Genomic DNA, 20,740 nt, shown 5'->3' on the forward strand with positions numbered 1-20,740 from the left:
TCCTCAGCTACAGCAGCTTTGGGTGAAGCACCATCACCTATAGCACTTCAAGAAGCCAGACTGAGCGTGCGTTAACAGGAGTCAAGCTAATTATCAAAGTGAAGTTGCTGGAAAGAGGCTGGTGCTGTAACAGCCTCACCTGCTCTGCAAGAAACATAATGCCTGGGTTAGTCATCGATTACATCGCAGTCACATGGAATGCTTCCTCCACAAGAAGTTCCCATCATTAGAAAGTTGAGGTGTAGGAGGAGGGAAAGGCCTTGTTTAAAGGGAGTGTTTCTTCACAGATAAACAAGGCAGGGCGGGTCCGTGGTTAAATTATTAGGAACACACTCATTCTCACTCATGTCTGCACAAACTTCTCCCGATGACCAACTTCACTGGTTGTGCAACACCCGGAGTCAAGACCTGCAGCACAGCAGCAGAAATGAGGACCCTACAGTCTCAAATTCTTGGCACGTGGTGGTTGGTTTTGGGGTTTTTTTTTTGTTTGGTTTTTTTTTTTTTTTTAAAGCTCCTCCCTCAGAACACCATTTTGCTCTTTTCTTGCCCTTTCAAAGCCGCGCGGATGGAAATAAGAGACAGAACCGTGGCTGAAGACAGACCGACCGGCTTCTCAACACGAGAGAGGGCTGAGAAACCTAGAAGTGACCGGGGAATATTTGACACCCAGCGCTTTTTGGGCTGCTGCCATCTACAAGCACAGCCCATACACCTGCCCAGTGGCTCACTGAAGATTAAAACTGCTGTATCTGCTTGGGAGCGACTCTCCGCGACACAGAGGAACGGGAATAATCAGCAGAAAGTTACATATACATACAGATGTTTGAGAGTCACCACACACACCGGGGACGGGGGTGTCTGTATCTTTCTCTGTGCCTTAAATCATGCATCAGGCTTCAGCACTAACCAGCATCCTTCATCACTGCTCTTCCGTGCTCTAAACAAAGCTGACAAAACAAGGATATGTCTGCATAGGATTTTATTAAAGTAGGCATCATCCACAACTTACAATATTTGAAAAAATATTCTTAACAAGTTGTTTTGGTTTTTGGTTTTGTTTGTTTTTTTTTGTTTTGGTTTTTTTTTTTTCCTGAATAGGTAATTTAACACCTACAATGCTCAAATGTCACGAGAGAAGTCTCTGCCCAGAAGTCAAACTTCAAACTGGTAGCAAAAGTTAGACATTTCGTACCACATCAAGTTGGTTTGATACAGAAAATACTGTAACATAGTTACAACAGAAATTAATGGGGAAGATATGGAAAAGAAATACACACATCATTGGTCACAGGTTGAAAACCAGAATTCCAAACAGGACTCAGACCACGTAGACATCTCTAATCGCATTCCCTATCACCACCCTGTTACCTCCAAACCGCTCTCTGTTGCAATGTGATGTATTTCAGATTTTGCAAAACACAAGTTTCCTAAGTGAAGTCAGCATTTTTTGGCAGAACAGAACACAAAAAAAAACCACCCCAACATTGTTCAAAGCGCCATAGGTTTGAATTTCACCTTCACTTCAACACCTTACCCAGAGCTTCTGTGCAGTGTCACAACCACGTACAGTGCGTTTCAGACAAAAGAACAATCTGGCTCCTCACTGTGTTAACTGGAACTTTGAACAAGGGTGAAGGGAGTAGATCCCATGACACTGAGTGAAGAAATGGAGTGAGACCCGTCAACAACTCTTTATTTTACACATCTCACGGAACGGAGGCAATGAGGAGTCCCCAGGGTCTGAATTATAAGAGACTGGAACGGACAAGACACTTCAGGTCATCTGAAAGCCCTTCACACCTGACGGCTCAGTGTAACAGTTTATGAGGAGACAATCCTGTTTTGGGAGGGCAGAGAACAAAACCTGAGCCAGTCTGTCCTTGGAGGGTACAAATGGAGGACCAATTTCGCTGGCCCATTGGGCCAAACATTACACTTGAACAATGTGATAGTTACAACAGCGGCCAAACTTTAAAAACTTGTCTTTTCAGAAACATAAACAATATATAAAAAAAAAGTTTCAACAACAGGTCATAACCTTAAAGGCTTTTTAACTTTAAATACCTGGGAAACGCATACTTTGCCAACAGATGAAACAATAAGATACATACAAAACCAAGAGATACAAGTTTAACAAATGTTTAAAATAACTGGGTTTCACCACAGAATCTTCATTTGAAGGTTACTTTCGTGAGAAAACATATTCCCTGCAGCATGTCGACTCCTTCACAAAGTGATGGAAATCAGGTCATGTCAGTTATCCGCTTACTGAGGAAACACCGCAGGGTTACAGAGAGCGTAACAGACTCGCAAGTACCAAAGCATTGTCACAGAAAACATAGCAAACAAGTTGTAGGCAAAAAAAATACTTGAACTTGTTTACCTACACGTGCTATTGGAGTATACAAGACAAAAAAAGATGGAGAGCTTGATATAGGGAATTTCCAGTCATTTTGAAAATGAAAGATATTTTTTCTTTGAAAAAAACAAAATAAACTCCAAGTTCCCAGATGCTGTTTCTCAAGGCATGCTATAGCTACAGTAGCCGATGGCTCAGATTCACATCCACAGAAACTGATGTTTTACCTAAAATGGCTTTCCTGTCTCTCCAGTTTGCCATTTCTCAAAGTCTCCTAAGTAGCTCTCAAACAGACATATCTTCCTTGCATGCATCTACTAAGACTCCCTTGTTAATCCCAGAATCTCCTCTGCATGAAACTCAACGAGCAGAACAGCTTAACTGTAGCTAGATGACGGTTTCAGCTTCTGGATCCCTCTCTAAAGAACAAAAGCGTATGACAGTTATGCATAAATAGCATCTACAAATACACTTACAGTACACATGGGAAATGCAGTGAACATGAACAGATTTCAAAGGCTGACTTGACTCTACCATAAGGCTCCATCATCAGCCCACCTTTAAAACTCGCTCCAGGCAGTACGTCGTCACGCTAGCACAGCAACCGGGATAACCAGAAGTAGTGCTAATTAACAATAAACCCATACCTGGGCATCGCTTTCTCGAAATACACCCCAGACTCACATACGCGTAACAGCTCTTCGGATTTCAGATCTACCTCCAAGGTTAAACTGAAGGCAGCAGCACTTTCAAAGAACAGGACAAAGCTTAGCTTGTAAACCCTGGTTTTTTTTAAAGCATAATGAGAATTCAAGTCCTATTCCCCTTCACATTTATAAGCATTATAAGAATAATGCTACTTTGTATGCCCTATGTATAGAAAAGTGTATGCTTATACAGCACTATATATATATATAAATAGGAACTATCGACCAAAGTTTGATTTCAAACTAGAATTGCAACGACCCCTGCAATTTGGAAGCATGAAGTAGCCCTTCTGATCTCTCTTTTGTAAGCAAAGAGTAGAAAGGATCATATCTTACTACAACCTAACATCCTCCACCAGGAATATGAAAAACCTAACATTAACTTTACGGGATATGCCCGGAACACCAGGTTTGACAATACTGCCCCATGTCATTTGCCAAAGAAGAGGCAGGCAGCAGGAATGATTGGAGAGTCATCAGCCAGGAGTAAGTGCCTTTGTTTTGGGGTTTTGGTTTTTTTGTTTGTTTGTTTTTCTCTAGTTGCTTAAGTGTGAAAGTTCAAGAATTTTGTGTTTGTCATCAGTGCTGTGCTTGGAGACAGTACCAAATGATGTTATTTATCTAACAGTACATTCCAGCTACAGTATGCTTCTGCCCAAATCTATTGCTACTTAAGAAAATTAATAATTGACATGCTCTAAGACTCAGAAAATTATAACCTAATTTAGCCATTTCTTCCTGGTCCTCTGTGGAAATCTGGAAACATCTTAGAAAGTATTTCAGTTAGCTTGAGCAATCCTGGAGTCAGACCCAAGGAAGCTAAACATCGTAGTCACCAACTCGGGGAGATCATAATCATGCTTCCAACCCCAATCCCTCCGGGCGTTCCTGTCATCAAAGTTCATCGGCCAGCTGTCAGCTGCAGTGAAAAGAAAGAAGAAACACGGAGCATGAGGTTTAAGAAAAACTTCTGTAAACTTTTAAGATGTATCATCGCTGGCCATTTGAAGTACTAAAGCTGAATTTTGAATCATAAGACTTGAACTGTACAGGAGCAATTTACAAGTGCCTAAAAAGAAAAGAAACTCTGTTTTACCCTTATATACAGCAATCCAGTGGTTTGTTTTTTTTACCCACTGCCAAAGCAGCTGATACTAACCTATGGCCTGCCTGACTTTATCCACATTGTAGGTCACCTCGAGTTCAGGAACATGCTTCTGCACCTCTTGTGCCAGCTCTTCAGGAGTGAAGCTCATGGCACTGATGTTGTATGTCCTCATGCTCAGTGCCTCTGTGGGGGCCTCCATGACCTCTAGAGTTGCTTTCAGACAGTCATCAATATACATCATAGGGAGACGAGTGTCTGGCTTTAGGTTGCACTGAAATTTGCCGGTCTTTATGGCATCATGGAAAATCTGGACAGCATAATCTGTAGAAAAGAACAATGTATGTGTGTACTCATCTACCTCAATCTTTTGTTCACTTCATGACAGTCAACAATCCTCAGGCCACCCCCAATGTCTCCTGTCTAAAGTCTAGCAGCAGAACTGCGTACTATTTACATTGTACAACAGGAGGCTAAGTCATTCTGAAGTATCCTGATGCTATTCTAGCATTTGCACTTTGCAGCAAGATAGCAGAGTTTAAGATATTTTTAAAGGAAATGGTCTCAATGACCGTAATTAATCCCAAAATGTCTCAGGTACCATTTAAACATAAAGGCTGCAAAATGATGCCCTAGACTGGAGTGGGCAAAAGTATTGGTGTAACATTGTTGAAACAACATCTCTACACTGATGCTCTATGCAGATTTAATGTGTCTGTAGAAATTTAAAATGACTGTATTGGCTTATGTTTTTGCTGTTCTTCCCTGCTATACTGAGAAATACACACAAATCACTTACCAGTTGTTCCCCCACCAGGCTGAGAGTCAGCGGATATAATTCCTGGATACCTCAGGCAGCGGAAGTCTAGGCCGTACCGGTAATGGTAGTACTACGGAGGGAGGAGAGAAACATAGTTTTACGCATCAAGACTAGGCCACACTGATTTCACAGGACAAACCTCCATTCTGTAACTATCCCCTCACAGGGGTGAAAGAAAAGGAACTACTGAACAGCCTCCAGTCCCTGCCAGGCAGCTGAGCTCTCTGCTTGCCCTCTTCTAGTTTTCTTCCGCACCAATAGATATGGATTGGCTTCTAACATAGGGTCTAGATCTAGTGTTCAGAAACTGAAAATTCCTAAGTTTGAGAAACATTTCAGGTTAATAAAGTCTTCAGACCTGCCACTGTCCTTCATAAATTTCAAGTGTAAGGAAACTGTATGTAAAAATATCAATGTTATGTTTCTAAAAAAACTACACAGCCAAAAGAGAAGTTGTGCATGTACAGACTCCCACGGCTTTGATTTCAGTCTTTTTTTGGAAGGAATGGGGCAGGAGCAGGGACCAAAAGTCATCATTGTCTAGCACGTTCCGCAAGGCTTTGTACACCATTATTTATGCAATGCTGTTCATATTGGCAGACAAAGCAGAGGGGCCAAAGTCAAATGAAGCAGCGAAAGAAATGATATTGAAAGTTAGATGTCTGCCAGCTTCCTACTCTTTGTACTTTTTCCAAAAAAACTCAAAAGATAACCCGATAACCTGGTTGAGTAACCTGATAACCTGGTTGAGTAACCTGATCTAGTGGAAGGTGTCCCTGCTCATCACGGAGCGGGGGGGGGGGGTGGGGGGTGGGGAGGGGGGGGATGAGGGGTGGACTAGATGATCTTTAAGGTCCCTTCCAACCCAAACCATTCTGATATTTGTCCTTAAGAGCTCCCGCAGGCTACTGTTGAGTACTACAGCCTGAAGGAAGGGAAGAATGGGGAAAAGAACACTGCACTGAGGAATCTTATAAAAGCAATGAAGTTCTCCCAGAACTTTCATGAAATAAATAAAATAAAGAATTCTCACTTCTCCCATGAGCTCAGCATGAACCTTGGAGACTCCATAGATTGTCCTTGGTCTCTGAATGCAGAGATCCGGAGTTGGATCTCGAGGAGAGGTGGGTCCAAAGGCTCCAATAGTACTTGGAACAAAGAGTCTCAAATTATGCTCAGCTGCAATATCCAGAACATTGTGTAAACCTGGAATAAACATCAGGATTTATCAGAACATGCACTGCACTTTCTCAAGCTTCTGTAGGAGTCATGAACTTGAAACACTTGTCACATACCGGTAATATTTACAGCTCTGGCCAAAGGGACATTTGCTTCTCCAACAGCACTGAGCAAAGCACTGTAATGGAACAGCCAAGTTATCCGATTATTCACCACTATTTCACGTAAATTCTTGTAGTCCAAGATGTCCGCATAGATAAAAGGACCTAGAAGAAATGGAACCAGTAGGAAATTGAATGCCAAGAAGAATAGATGTAGAATTTTTCTTTACATGAAACTCAAATTGCTGCTTTTTGATCATACCATACAGCATGAAAACGGGGAATATCTAGTGTACGCTACTGAAATCTCTAAATACATCATTAAACAGTAATGATGAAGAAAAACTTATGCAAGTTTCTAATGAAAATAAAAGAATTCAAAAAACCTATTCTACATCCATCTTATCAGAAAAAATGCCTGAGTGCAGAAAAACAGCAAAAATTTAATTTCGAACTTGTTCACTCAAAATGTATAAATGCATCTTTTTTACAGCAGGAGCCCAACAGCCAAGCTCAACTTGACTCAAGCAGTTATTCTGGTCAACAAGGTGGCAAAGAGACAGTGAAAAACGCAAAGAAAAATATTTGGAAACAGAAGAAATCAATGTCTTGGCAAGATTTCAGAGCAGGAAGATATTATCCAGAAGTTTCGAACAGCAACTTGTTCAGTTTAATCCACGTATCATTTAGATTTTGGTAATTAGTCTATCAACATCAGAGGTAAAGTCAAGATTATTTTTTTTTTCCATATGCTCCCCCAGCCACTTACCACTATAAAAAACATTATCTGCAGGCTTTCTAATGTCAGACAAGATCACATTGTTCTTTCCAAAGCGTTTCCTGTACAAAAATACCCACATAATACAGTGAGTCCACAGTCTTCAAGATCATTAAGTTGCTAAGCTGCTGTGTTGTTTAGCAGAAGCTATATCAGAACAACAATGATTTCTGCAATGAAATCAGTTAGTGCACTAAAAAAAACAACACTGGTCCCTTAAAAGTCAATATAGCGTCTTAGAGAATTATTAAACTACTTCTAGTAGCAGTGAAAGACTACTTAAGAATAGAGAATTTTTTTTTGGAAGTGAAAATACACTGCAATGACCAACCTTCCTACCCTCCTCTTCCTGAAAATTTTACCCAGAGATAATCTACTCCGCTGCTCACAACAAAAAGCCACTGGTCTTGCTGTAACTACAGCTACTTTTACATCAAAGTAAATACAACTGGGTAATCTCTACCTTGTGCTTTTCTAATCAGCACAAAGCTGTCACAGAGAGCAAGTCTGATGGCACTGGAGTACATTCCAACCTTCTGTTGTTTGGATGATTTTCAAATATATCATAGAAATGGTAGAAAACACTCAAACTGCAACACAGTGTTGAATGCAGTGAGTCTGCTCACTTTTGGTCATAGTCCAAATCTTCTGCAACAAACACTGTCTATGTGCAAATGATACTGAGTAGGCGTGGATGCAGACAACAATATGGACCAGGGGAGAGCTCTCAGAGCACTTTACATTTCTTGAAAAGATACCATGAAAAAATAAGGTAACTGTATTTTACTGTGTATGGGGGAACAGAAAGAGCCAGAAGAAATGTATTTTCAATTTACTCTTTTTGCTCCATCAGTTCATCTTTCACCAAATCATAAAAACTTCAAGATCTGGTATCCTAATCTTTATTTATGTTTGCACTTTACTAAATAGGGCACCAAAACTTAACCGAAACTCTCAGAAAACTAAAAGTCAGCAGTTGTGAAGCCCAACAACTGGGTAGTTAGGAAAGAACTATGTATTTTCTCAAGTGGATGTTAGCACTTTTTTTCCTCTTCTGTAGTGCCTGCATAAAATCACAGCCTTTGTCTCCCTATTGAGCACTCAAATCCAGCCTTATTTAACTACACCAAAAAAGAGAAGAGGAAAACTGACCACCCTCTGACGATTCAAATTCTGAATACTTCCATTTCACTGGAAGCAAACTGAACTGAGCGGCTACTCTCTCAGACAAAATTATGTTATTTTGGGAATCGTGTCCAATGTACACACAGAAAGGACGTCAGTGAACCTAAACCAAGTACGGTAGTAAAAAATAAAATAAGAAGACCAGGAGGCAAAAAAAGAATCTGCAATTGTCACTAGGATTCTTCTAAAAAAATTTTTGTGAAAATTACTGCTTCTAAAAGTTACGGCTAAAGCTTGAATACCTCACTAATAGCAAGGCAATGAATCATGACATACCTCAGAAGCTTAGCAAGTCCCACTCCAAGCTGGCCAAGACCACCTAAAAGGCAACACATGAGACAAATCAGAGTAAAAGCAATATTAAAATACAGACTTCCATTATTATATGTATCACATCAGAAACTACTATTTTTCTCAGTGAGTCAGAAAGCTTTTGTATTTTTCTTAAGGAAAATCCAATGAGCTGGTTTTAGCAGATTTCTGGAATAAAAATAGTAGGAAGGTTCACATGGGATTCCAATCTTATTGCCATACGGGAAAGATCATCACAATTCTAGAAGATATTCAATATTTTTGCTACCAGTATTCAGCTCACCAGGGAGGAAAGAGGGGAGTGGGGGACTCAACTGAGAAGCCGGAGCAGGAATACAGTTATGACAAGAATGCTGACCTGTAATTAGCACCCGAGGATGATCAGACTCAGAAAAAGAAACCGAGTGAAAGCTGGCATCGGAGGCCACCTGGCGGGGTGAGACTCCAATGCATCGAACAGGCACAATGGAAATCCCACATCCACAACCAGAGCTCTGTAGCAGCTGGCTGACAGCTCTGCTCACACTTTTGACAATTGGCATCTTCCTCTTTCAAATATGCTGCGAGAACAAGAGAAAGGATTAGTCGCAAATGACTCAACCTTATTAAACATTTTAAACACTCCCTGAGAAAACTCGGAAGGGTTTCAGAGAAGTGTGGTGCAATCCAAGTCCTAGCTGATGTGCCAACTGAAAGCCACGTCTACGAGAAGCAGCCTGTGAAGTAACATGAATAGAGGTAATGTATTCACCAGAGTGAGCTCAAGAAAACATCCACAGCCCCAGCACAGAGTTCAGTATAATGAACAGCGAGAATCTAGTTCAAGTTTAAGCCTTTTTAAAACAGTCACTAGAAACCACTATTTCAAGCACAAAAGACAACAGATACAGAACTCAACAAGTTCAGCTGCTTATGATTACACAGCTCCACTGTGGGTACTTCTGAGTGAAAGTTTTGAGACTGCCATGAATAAGCAACCCTTCTTAGTATTGCATCAGCAAGATACAGCTAAGCCAATAGAGGCAGGAGTAAATCTCTTTAAAGAGCACTGCTTTGCTCAAACTTAATTCACATGATGGACAGTACCCCGAAGGCAAACAAAGGAAAAGCAGTATTTACCCAGGACTCATTGAAATGTCCTAGTTACTTCACAAAAAAAAACTCCAGACATGATTCGCTCATAATAACACTTTGCAAAAATATCCCTAAGTTACCCTGAGCTACATGGAAGTCTGGTTTCCTTTCTCTCCAAATCTTTCATATTAGGGAAGGAAATGGAGAGGAATGTACCCCAAATAAGTTGCACATGCATCCACAACTGGTCTTTTCTGAGGTTCCAGTTTACTTCTTTCAGATACAATTCTTAAAGTGCAGTCACTTAAATTCTTCCTTATCCCCCTTCAAACAACGTTTAACCCTCACTTCTAAAGTAGCAGAATGAGTAAGTTCCCAGATAAAAATATGTTTAAAACTAGGTTACTTGAGATTACGCCCTCAATTCCTTTCTCATATGTGTTCTTGTGGCATATATTATAAAAAGGAGACTCAGGGAGAAGGAAGGCCACAAGAAGAAATTACATCAGCTAATTGCTGCAGATAATTCCAGCACTACCAATTCCAGTACGCATAAAAAAGCAAACAAGTAATTAATGTGGGTGTTTCTTTCACCTACAGCAACACACAAGGTTGAGAATTTTCTGATACTTTAGGGAGTCCTGCTATTTAAATACAGAAGACTTGCTAAACTACCTATCACATGCTTAATATGATACCCCCCCCCCCCCCCCCGAAAAAAAGTGCTTTATTAAAAAGCACATTGGCCTCATTTGCATCAAAGAGCCTTATTTTGAGATGCATCTTCCCACCCCCACCCGCCCCTTAGACTTGTTGCTCACTTGTTTATTGCCTTGAGAAGCACGGTCAGTTAGTATCCTGATGAATTAGTCAAGCCTCTGCTGCACTTCATAGCCACAATCCCATTAGAGGGATCAGTCTCCCTGATCGTAGGCTTGATCTATTCAAGCTGTATCTCTCCCGTCACGGTGCTACAGAAGCAATCGCTATCTCCTCTAGGCTTTGCACAAGTCCCTTGCAATTCCTTGTTCTATACCCACCCTATAATACCCACACCTAACTCCACCTACAAAACTAGAACAAACAAGCTATTCCTTGAGCACTGAAAATGAAGAAGCCCTATTTCCTGAGGACTCAATTTCAGAGGTAACTAATTGCTATCTAAGAGGTTATGACATCTTTCTCCTATCTTGCTTCTCTAGCATCAATTAGTACAATTCAGCTTATATTGCTGACAGGCCACGAAGATGATGAAGGGACCGGAGCACCTCTCCTATAAGGAAAGGCTGAGAGAGCTGGCAATGTTCAGCCTGGAGAAGAGGAGGCTCTGGGGGGATGTTATCAATGTACACAAATACCTGAAGGAAGGCTGCAAAGAGGACAGACAGAGCCAGGCTCTTTTCAGTGGTGCCCAGTGCCAGGACCAGAGGTTGTGGGCACGCACTGAAACACAGGAGGTTTCCTCTGAACATCAGGAAACACTTTTTTACTGAGAGGGTGACCAAGCAGTGGCACAGGTTGCCCAGGGAGGTTGTGGAGTCTCCATCCTTGGAGATATTCAAAAGCCATCTGGACATGGTCCTGGGCAACTGGCTCTGGGTGGCCATGCTTGACCAGGGGTGGTGGGACCAGATGACCTCCAGAGGTCCCCTCCAGCCACAACCATTCTGCAACACTCAGCCAAGGCACTAATGAGATTTCCCCTGCAAGCCCACCTTCACAAAACAGACATGTTCTTGTTATTTTTGAGACTCAGTCCCTGTCGACCAATAGGTGCAAAAATAGTTAGGTGTGGAGGGAAAGAAGGCAGCAGGCAGACATATCCAGATGATTCAATCTCACAAGGTATGTTTCTCCCTGGGAAAGTAAGAATGTTAAAGGGCAGCATGAGCCCTTTAAAGAGACATTAAAATCCCTTCTTGTTTCATAATGGGATAATAAACAACCCTTATAGTATACTAAGAGAGACTCACTGGTCTCTGTGACAGAAAATTTCCCCTTAAAGTACCTGAAAAGGCATTTTGAGCTCTATAAACAAAGTACAAACTAAAGTTAGTTGCTACTAAAAATGCCTCGCTAGGATCGGATTGGTTTCCCACCTACCGGACCGGTTTCTCCAAACACACCGGCAGTGAAACCACAGAGCCTTAAACTGAGAATTTACTTGCAAGTCTAGGCTGACTCAAAAGAACAGTAAACACATTTCATACCAAACACTGAAAAACCCCTGGCTCACCAAGCAGCGCAGCTGCATGCAAATATCCCACCTATGACATGCATTTATTTTTGTTTCAAATACAAAGGGCGGAAACAATGGTGTAACTAGCTATTAAGTTCTAAAAGTTGTCAGCAAGTGCACAGATATATAAAGAAATTACCCCCCACCCCTTAAAAACACTTCCCCAAACCAACCATGAGATAAAGGTAGCCTCAACACAGTGACTAACTTAGCAACTTAGACAAATAGCCTATTTTGCTAGATCAGACTTTCCCATTTTAAATAACTTCAACAAGTTATTAACAGCTCTGAACACAAGAAGTATTCATTTAACCAATGTAAAAAAAAAAATTATTTTTTTTATAAGTTTCTCTTTCTTACTATCCCAAAGAGGAATACTGCTGCACCATAAGGAACTAGAGAGAAAAATAAAAAGGTATATATATATATTTTCAAACCCCCCCTCCTGTATTACATTCTGATTAGTTCCTCAGTCACTGGTTTTACTCCTCGTTCCAAACTGATATTAGAAACCAGCTCTTTTGTTTTCTAGATCAAGTAAAATGAAGTTTTATCCTGAAATATGGAAGTTATTTCCCCCACCCAACTAATGTAAATGAACAACCAACGCTAATTTCAATGATTAAGCAATACACACTGGAATTTTTCCTCTTCTGTACTCACCTGTCCCTCAGCTGGTGATAGAGCAGAAGCCGAGTGGGATGGCAATTTATAGGACACTGCCTCTTCTGAAAGCCAATCAAAACCTGACAGAAAGTAGGAGTTGTCCCACACCTTAAAAAAAAAAAAAAAAAAAAGCATGTGCGTGAGAGCAGCAGCAGCCAGGGATATCACTTCGTTCACATTTGCCTGATTTTGAAATGTCTGTAACTTTGTGATAGGCAGAGGACTCCGAAGCTATGCAACCAGCTCCTTTTACTAACAGAACCATACAACCTAGGGTCACCTCTGAAGGACAGGTTTTAAACTAATTGGTTGCAGTGCGAAGGATTAGTATAAAGCAAACACATGTTCACATGTAAAGCAATAATCTCCCTTGGATAGCAGGAAATTTCTGAGTTTTATAAGAAGATTAAAGCACAGGGAGAGGAAAAGAAGGGGGGGGGGGGAAGAAAAGAGGTTCATAAAATGACATTTAGCAAATTAACTGCCAGCTGCTCTTGAAAGATTTCCAAAGTGTTATATAAGCAGCAAGCACCTGTTGCTCATATAAAAGACAAAAACATGTTTATAGAACATAGTCGTTTCTTATGTATTAGCTATTAATAGAACATTACAGTGATAAGAAAGATAAGAAACTCATGGGTTTGGTCTGGAAAATCCCACAACAGTAAGCTTCAAAGAAAACGGGCAAGCGAGAGGAGAGAGATCAGCACCAAAGTCCAAATGCCCCAACAGCATTTCTGGGGTCTGCACCGGTGCTGAGATGCCTCAGGATGCTCCTCCACAGAGCTAACCAAAGAAATCCAAAACTTGCTTCTTCCAAAGAAAGTGAAGGTACTCCCTAGGGCACAGGATCTCGCAGATTCCCAACCACTAGTACTTTCAAAACAGCCAGCAGCCTCGGGCACATGGACCACACCAACGCACTAAACTCCAAGCTATCATTCTCAACTCACGTTTGTCTCCAGAAACACGCAGTTTCTCCTTCAGACCCGACGAAGGGCTTACGCACTGCAAAGCTCCTCTACTTTTCCCCAACTGTATCAAGAAGAGCTCAAGTGGAAAGATACAGTCCACCTTGGACATCCAGAAGATGAAGCACATGCCACCTTGCCCATCCCATGGGAAAGCCTTACTCCCTGGTGCCCACGTGCTGCCAACTGGAAAGTCCATCGGATCACCGTATTTAGGAGCGTTCACGTTGCAATAACTAGGGGATATTCCCAGCTCAACCAACACTTAATGCAGCTCAGATAGGTGGAAACACCAAAGCCATCACACATCCCCCGCTGTGATTTCTTCTGGTTTGGAGAGCCCCAAGGTGGGGTAAGGGAACCTTGCATCCCTCCCTGTGTCCCCTGGCATGGTGGATGTACCAGGACAGGGCAGAGGGGTGGTTGGGCTTGTGCTGTTCTCTCTGCCAGGCAGCTGTTGGCTAACCTCAGTTAAAATAACCTTGACACACACGCACAACCTCTGCAGCTCGTTTTTCAGAGGTGACGCAAGACCACGGGATGCTGCCGTAACCCCTCGCAAAGCCCGCCAAGAAGCAACGTCAGCCTGAGACACACAACCAAAAAAAAAATAGATTACAGCAGCTACTGAACAGCATGACGCTCTTGAAGCCGGTAAGGAAAGATCTACTTTACACCGGGCCTCCCCAGATGAAGCAAAGAGGCTGGTGTGAGTTAGGTTAGTGAAGAAAACCTGTAAACCCATGCCAGGTCTCTGGTGAGAACGAAAAGGGCCAAGAATGGGCTTGTAAGAAGAAAAAGGCCATGAATGGGCTCAAAAAGGGCCAAAAGCAGGCTTGTAAGAAAAGGGCCAAGAACGGGCCTATGAAAAGGGCCAAGAAAGGGCATGAAAAGGGCCAAGAAAGGGCATGAAAAGGGCCAAGAAAGGGCATGAAAAGGGCCAAGAAAGGGCATGAAAAGGGCCAAGAATGGGCTCGAAGAGGAAAAGGGCCAAGAAGAGGCCTGAAGAGGAGAAGGGTTTGCCGACCAAAGCGCCGCTCCCCCCCCGGACCCCCCGGGGAGGCGGAGGGGGGGGGGAGAGGGGGAGGACACCCGTCTCCCTCCCCGGCGCCGAGGCGATGCCGGGCGGGGAGCGCCACCCGCCGCCCCTCAGGCGAGCGGCCGTTACGGCCGTTACGCAGCAGCACCCGCCCCCCTCCCTCCCCCACCTCATTCATTCGGTCACGGGCCGTGAAGCGGAACGGCCCCGCGCTCACCCCCGGGCCCCGCGCTCACCCCCGGGCCCCGCCGAGCCGCCGACCCGCCGCCGCCGCTCCCCGCCGCCGCCTCCGGCTGCCGCTCTGCCGGCGCCGCGCCCCCTCAGGCCCACGGGGCGGTTGGGGGCAGGCGGGGCTGCAGCCTGACGTCACCGCCTGCCAGGCAGGAGATTGGTTGGGAGGGGGCAAGAAGGGGGGGATGTGACGTCAGCGCGACGCCACGCAGGCGTGATGTCATGCCCGTTGAGGCGGGTGGGCCTGCCGCAGGGCAGGGCTCCGAGGGGCGCAAGTGGAGTGAGGCGGCTTGGGCTCGGTGGCGCCAAGAGGGGGCCGGGGGGGAGCAGAGAGGCGCGGTCCCCGCAAGGCGTGAGGTCAGCCATCGCTGGGTGCGCTGCGGGGTGACAGCGTGGGGCCGGCCGGGGGCAGGTTGGTGAAGAAGAAGTCATGACGTGCACCGGTACGAAGGTCTGAGGCGAGGGGAGCCATGGTGGCCCCTTTGCAGCCATCCCTGAATCACAGGATCATAGAATGGTTTGGGTTGGAATGGACCTTAAAGATCATCCAGTTCCACCCCCCCTGCCATGGGCAGGGACACCTCCCCCCCAGCCCAGGTTGCTCCAAGCCCCGTCCAACCTGGCCTTGAACACCTCCAGGGATGGGGCAGCCACAGCTTCTCTGGGCAACCTGCGCCAGGGGCTCACCACCAGCACAGGAAATAATTTCTTCCTAATACCTCATCTCAATCTCCCCTCTTTCAGTTTGAAACCATTCCCCCTTATCCTATCACTACATGGCCTTGTAAAAAGTCCCTCCCAGCTTTCATGTAGCCCCCTTTTAAGTACTGGAAGGCCACTATAAGGTCTCCTCGGAGCCTTCTCCAGGCTGAACAACCCCAACTCTCTCAGCCTGTCCTCACAGCAGAGGTGCTCCACCTCTCTGATCATCTTTCTAGCCTCCTCTGGACCTGCTCCAACAGGTCCATGTTGTTCTGGGGCTGAGGACTCCAAAGCTGGATGCAGTACTCCCGGTGGGGTCTCCTCAGAGCAGAGCAGAGGGGCACAATCCCCTCTCTCGCCCTGCTGGCCACACTTCTTTTTATAGGATGGAGTTGGCTTTCTGGGCTGCTAGCACACATTACCAGCTCATGTTGAGCTTCTCATCCACCAACAGCCCCTTCTTGGGGGTGCTCTCCATCCATTCTCCACCCAGCCTGGATTTGTGCTTGGGATCGTCCCAACCAATGTGCAGCACATTGCACTTGGCCTTGTTGAACTTCTTGAGGTTGGCATGATACACCTCTCCAGCCTGTCCAGGTCCCTCTGGACAGCATCCCTTCCCTCCAGCGTATCAACCGCTCCACACAGCTTGGTGTCACCGGCAAGCTTGCTGAGGGTACAGTCAATCCCACTGTCCATGTCAGCAAGAAAGATGTTAAACAGCACTGGTCCCAGTATTGACCCCTGAGGAACACCACTTGTCACTGTTGCCACTTGGACGTAGAGCCATTGACCGCAACTCTTTGAGTGCAGCAATCCAGACAGTTCCTTATTAACCAAGTGGTTCATCCATCAAATCCATGTGTCTCCAATTTAGAGACAAGGATGTCATGTGGGACAGTGTCAAATGTTTTGCACAAGTCCAGGTAGATGATGTCAGTTGCTCTTCCCTTATCGGCCAAAATAGTATTTCTAATTGCAAAGCATCCTCCGCATCAGGCTGCGAGGTAAGAATGTCATGAAGGCTGTCTGGCTGTGAAAAAGGGAGGACTAAGTCCAGGTATGGTGAAGAAACTTCTCTTGGGGATTGGGTGACCTGTTGCTCCTTGAGCAGGATGAGTGCTGCTGTTGATGGTCCCTCTGGGTAAGGAGAAGGACCATCAACCAGCATATTTTGCCAAAGAAAACCTTTCGATTAAACAACTGGTGAAGAGGGGATGGCAAAATGGTGAGTTCTGCAGGATTTTTATACTTGGGAATAAGACTGTGCGATGATCAGCATCCAGATGGAAGATTCTTCTACCTCCAAGGAGGTTCAAGAGCAGGTTTTTATCGGAGTTAAAATCACAGAAAGGCTTTTGAATATTAAAAAAGAATAAAATAAAATCATGATCTGTCATGAAGATAGAAAGAGAAAGTCCTCAAAGACCATGGTAACTATCCTCTGTGGTAATTAATGGCAGAACACTGATGGCAAGACTTCAGGACTAACTAAAGTGTTAGACATTTGCCTTTCTACATGGAAGAAGACGAAAAAGCAAAAGCTGGGAGGTATTTTGTCTCCCCCCTTCCCCACTGTGCCTGTTTATGGGCACAAATTAGACAAGATGAAAGACTATAATCTGCAAAACTCTGTGAAAATACAGCAGATTTCACAAAAGACAGGTAAAGTTTCAAAAAGATATATTTAAATGTGAAATCCAGGTCAAAGGAGGTTGGTTTGCCTTCAGGAGGACCTTCAAACACAGAAAGTACTGCTGAGAGTGAGAGTAAACATGACTCAAGCACTAATAATTTTTAAACCAGAAATTGATAAGCTCAACACCACCCCAAAATGACTCCATTGTATGAATAACAATCAAGTGGGTCCAGCCAACAAAAAGGACCCATACTTAACAAATGTAATTACTGCACTTAGTTTTCTTATGCCTCAATGTTCTGCCTATAATACACGGCCTTGGAAAACAGCATTTTTATAGAGAGGGATTAGTTTGCAAAGCTCTGTGAGGTCCTCATCCGCTCCTCGCTGTGGTTAGGCAGGTATTGCTCATCACTCAGTGAACTGAACAAAGAACACAAAAGCGACCACAGCAAATCAAGCAAAGATCACCCTAGTCCAGTTTTCTCATCTCCAACAGCAGCTCTTTCCCCAAAATACTGTCACAGACCTCCATGATCTACAGCTGAAGGACCTTCAGAACCAGACGTGATACCGTCACATTCCGTATATTTGCAGTCACTCGTCATTAATGTTTTTCTCCTCCACAAACTCGCCCATGTGCTTTTCAAACTCGGGTACTGCTTGTAGTATCTGAAATGGATAATACGCCCGCTTCATATATAATTTTGTGCCCTCTAAGGGGCTAAGCTGTTACATAACGATCCCCAACCTGCCTGCCAAGGGGTGAAATTCATAAGCCTTATAAACATCTCCGCGGCAAGCTAATCTTATCTCAAAGCCTTTGTTCTTCAAGATTGCTTGGGGAGTTAATGCCGTTTATGGCTGTGTAAGATAGAAGTGTCTGGAATAAGGGGGAAAAAAAAGTAGTAACGTTGTTTGCTAGAAGTACAGCTCAGTAGAAGAAAGGAGGAGAAGGTTCTGGAGCTGTGGAAGTTCTTTGTGACGATTGCTTCTGGAAATGAGAAGACTTGGGAGGACTCGGAGAAAGGAGGGTTCAAGCAACTTCTGCCTGAAAGCAGGCATTGTTGACGGCATCCCCTGTTTAGAACTTGCCATGGTTCATCAGATCAATGATCCATCAAACACAGTATCCTGTTTGCCAGCAGCTTCTCCTTTTTGTCCTGCAGAGAACATCCTACTGATCCACATAGTCAAAATATTCCCCTGAGGAGGGGAACAATGCACAAGCTTCCCCTGCCAGCAGCACCTTCTGCTGTCAGAACTCATAGAATCATAGAATTGTTAGAACTGGAAGGGACCTGAAAGATCATCTAGTTCCACCCCCCTGCTACGGGCAGGGACACCTACCTACTCCCTCAGCCAGAAACATCAGGAGAACCTTGATTCAGGAGTGGGATTCCCATAGCAAGCCCTGCTTCCTAGGCTGCAAAAACCTAGCACACCAGAATGCTGCTAAGAGTTTTAGAAAGTGTGACACGGGATCAGATTTAAGTCCAAATACTTTGCACGAAATGCTCCAGGTTCTCTAATCCCTCCTGATTGCTCATTAAGAACTTCTTGCTACATACAGCTTTACCGAGGAAAGCGGGAGTGCCTGGACTGCATCGAACTATGGCATGTTACTGGGTTTCTGCAGCTTTGGCCAAGTAAAGCCCCTCTCTGGAAGGATGTTTGGCCAGTAACACCCAAGAAATGGGCAGCGCTGCTCTTGCTGCCTCCATATAGTGTCACGGTATCATCACATTGATTTGGGGAATGTCTGCATATCAGCCCCGACAGATGGGCTTGCCCTTCAATGGACTGTCCACAAACAAGAACAGACAGTTGAGGACATTTGCTCTAAGTCAACCAGGCAGAGATGGGCTGGGGAGGAGAAATACAACAGATGGGGGCAACAAATTGCACATGATGAGAAACGGAAGAGAAGGAGACTAGCAGCCCTCAGGCAGGCAAAGGAGGGCAGAGAAGCTATGGAGAGCCTGAGTGAAGGAGAGCATTGGATAAAACAGGCAGGACTAGTGTGCAGAGGTCCCAGATGACTGTATGACCTGGCTGCTCCGTGCAGTCACTTCTCGCTGGAGACTCAGCAGCCTTTCCAGGAGGGTTCACTTGGGCTTCATTCCATGGCTTTCCCGTTAGGCTACCAGCAGGGATCGTGGTGTCTCAGGTAAGACACCTCCTGTGTGCAATCCCAGGCCACCAGGCACTCACAGGGGAACCTTCTGGTCCCTCGTTTTACCCCCAAGGTAGCCCTTTGCTTCAGCTACCTGTGCACCTCCCAGTCACGTGGGAAGAAGAAACACCGGTGCACAAGAGCAAAGGAGATCGGCATTGCATGATGCAAACTGTAACATGAGGCAAGGGAGACAGTCCAGAGGCCTCCACACAGATGGCTATCTATGCCGGATAGACTTGGAAGGCATCTGATACCCCAGAGCCCACTGGGGTAAGCACTTTGGGGTAAGAAAAGGATTTGTAGGAGCTGCTTTCTCTGTTGCTGATGTGAAACACCTAGGCGGGTGCTTCAAATGAAGAACGTTTCCCCAGAAAGGAAAACGAAGAGGCAGAATTGGTAAACGAGAAGCACAGCTCCAAAACCTCAGCACAAAGAGCTTTGGAGGACACGGGAAGGACAGACAACATTTTCTTCAGAAGGCTGTTCAGCTCACAGGACACATTGCTGTGGTTGAGATCCAAAAATGTTGGGCCCAGTCTCACACTCTTGCCCTGTATAGAAGTCTACCACTCATGTGTTTCAAAACAGCCTAAAAATAAATGTCTCCAGTGGAAAGTGCTGTCGTATCCCAGCTCAATATACCTGGTATCAAATTAATTCCCTTTCTAAGACTATTTGAATCTTCACTTGTAGAGTCTAGCAGTATCTGAGCATTAACCTTACCCCAGAGTCTAAGACTCAGGGGGATCCTTGCTGTGGACGTGCAGCTCCGCTAACTTTATTCTCTACACGGCCTCCTACCTAGAAGAACAAGTATGTTGACAGGATGAGTTTTCTTCTTGGAACAGCTACGCCCATCTCCTGCACAAAATCAGCCAGCAGACCCTCTCTTTTGTGATATGCTGGAAGCTGCCCAGGAGTTTGCTGAGCAACTGTCAGCCGGGGCTGTAAATGTGTGTGTACTGATAGGGTGTATCTCCAGTTGTGAAGCACGGTGTCATAACTGTCAGGCTGTGCAGACAGCACAAACATGATTCCTTCATGCCCTGTTCAGGTGGAGATCCTCTTGACTGAACAAAGTCCCCCCCTACATGGGTTTCTGCACCGAAGACCAACCAGGTGACTCATTCTGCTGGGCTGAGGCCTCCGTTAGCGAAGCCAATTAGGACTTTGCATGTACATGAGACACTGGCACTGATGGGGAAGGGGGACCCACCTCCTTGCAGTGTTCTTTTAGAAAGCACAACCTTGCTCAGAAACACTGTAGAACCTACACTGATACTGGGATCCTGCTCTCAGTAGAGTGGGAACACTAGAAATGATGGTCTTAATGAAGGGAGAATAACTCTGAGCAGCTTTCCATGCAGAAGAGCTACTGAAAGGATGCAAAGTCAGGCAAGGCAGCGGAGGAAGTTTGAAATGCGAAGGTGACGATTTGCAACTGAAAGATC

General features: G+C 44.6%; 1 protein-coding gene across 3 annotated transcripts; it reads right to left on the reverse strand.

The window, feature by feature from the left end:
• Positions 1-967: 967 nt before the first annotated feature.
• On the reverse strand, positions 968-14,767 carry LOC309670330 (L-threonine 3-dehydrogenase, mitochondrial). 3 transcript variants are annotated; one of them, XR_014268997.1, is made up of 11 exons: positions 14,756-14,767; positions 12,526-12,636; positions 8,908-9,109; positions 8,514-8,556; positions 7,044-7,114; positions 6,290-6,439; positions 6,028-6,200; positions 4,974-5,064; positions 4,229-4,498; positions 3,789-3,988; positions 968-2,781 (listed from the first exon to the last, which is right to left on the reverse strand). XR_014268997.1 is itself a non-coding variant. In XM_082481223.1 (10 exons), the coding sequence occupies exons 3-10, from the start codon at positions 9,089-9,091 to the stop codon at positions 3,849-3,851; spliced, it is 1,122 nt and encodes a 373-aa protein (XP_082337349.1). In that variant the 5' UTR covers positions 9,092-9,109; positions 12,526-12,636; positions 14,756-14,767; the 3' UTR covers positions 968-3,848. The 3 variants fall into 3 exon arrangements, 2 of the variants coding, with proteins under 2 accessions (XP_082337349.1, XP_082337350.1); XM_082481223.1 differs by having other exon boundaries at positions 968-3,988; XM_082481224.1 differs by lacking the exon at positions 14,756-14,767 and adding an exon at positions 13,482-13,501 and having other exon boundaries at positions 968-3,988.
• Positions 14,768-20,740: the final 5,973 nt, after the last annotated feature.

Source organism: Vanellus vanellus (genome assembly GCF_965231255.1).
Source record: "Vanellus vanellus genome assembly, chromosome: 3".
In the NCBI taxonomy this organism is placed as follows: Eukaryota; Metazoa; Chordata; class Aves; order Charadriiformes; family Charadriidae; genus Vanellus; species Vanellus vanellus.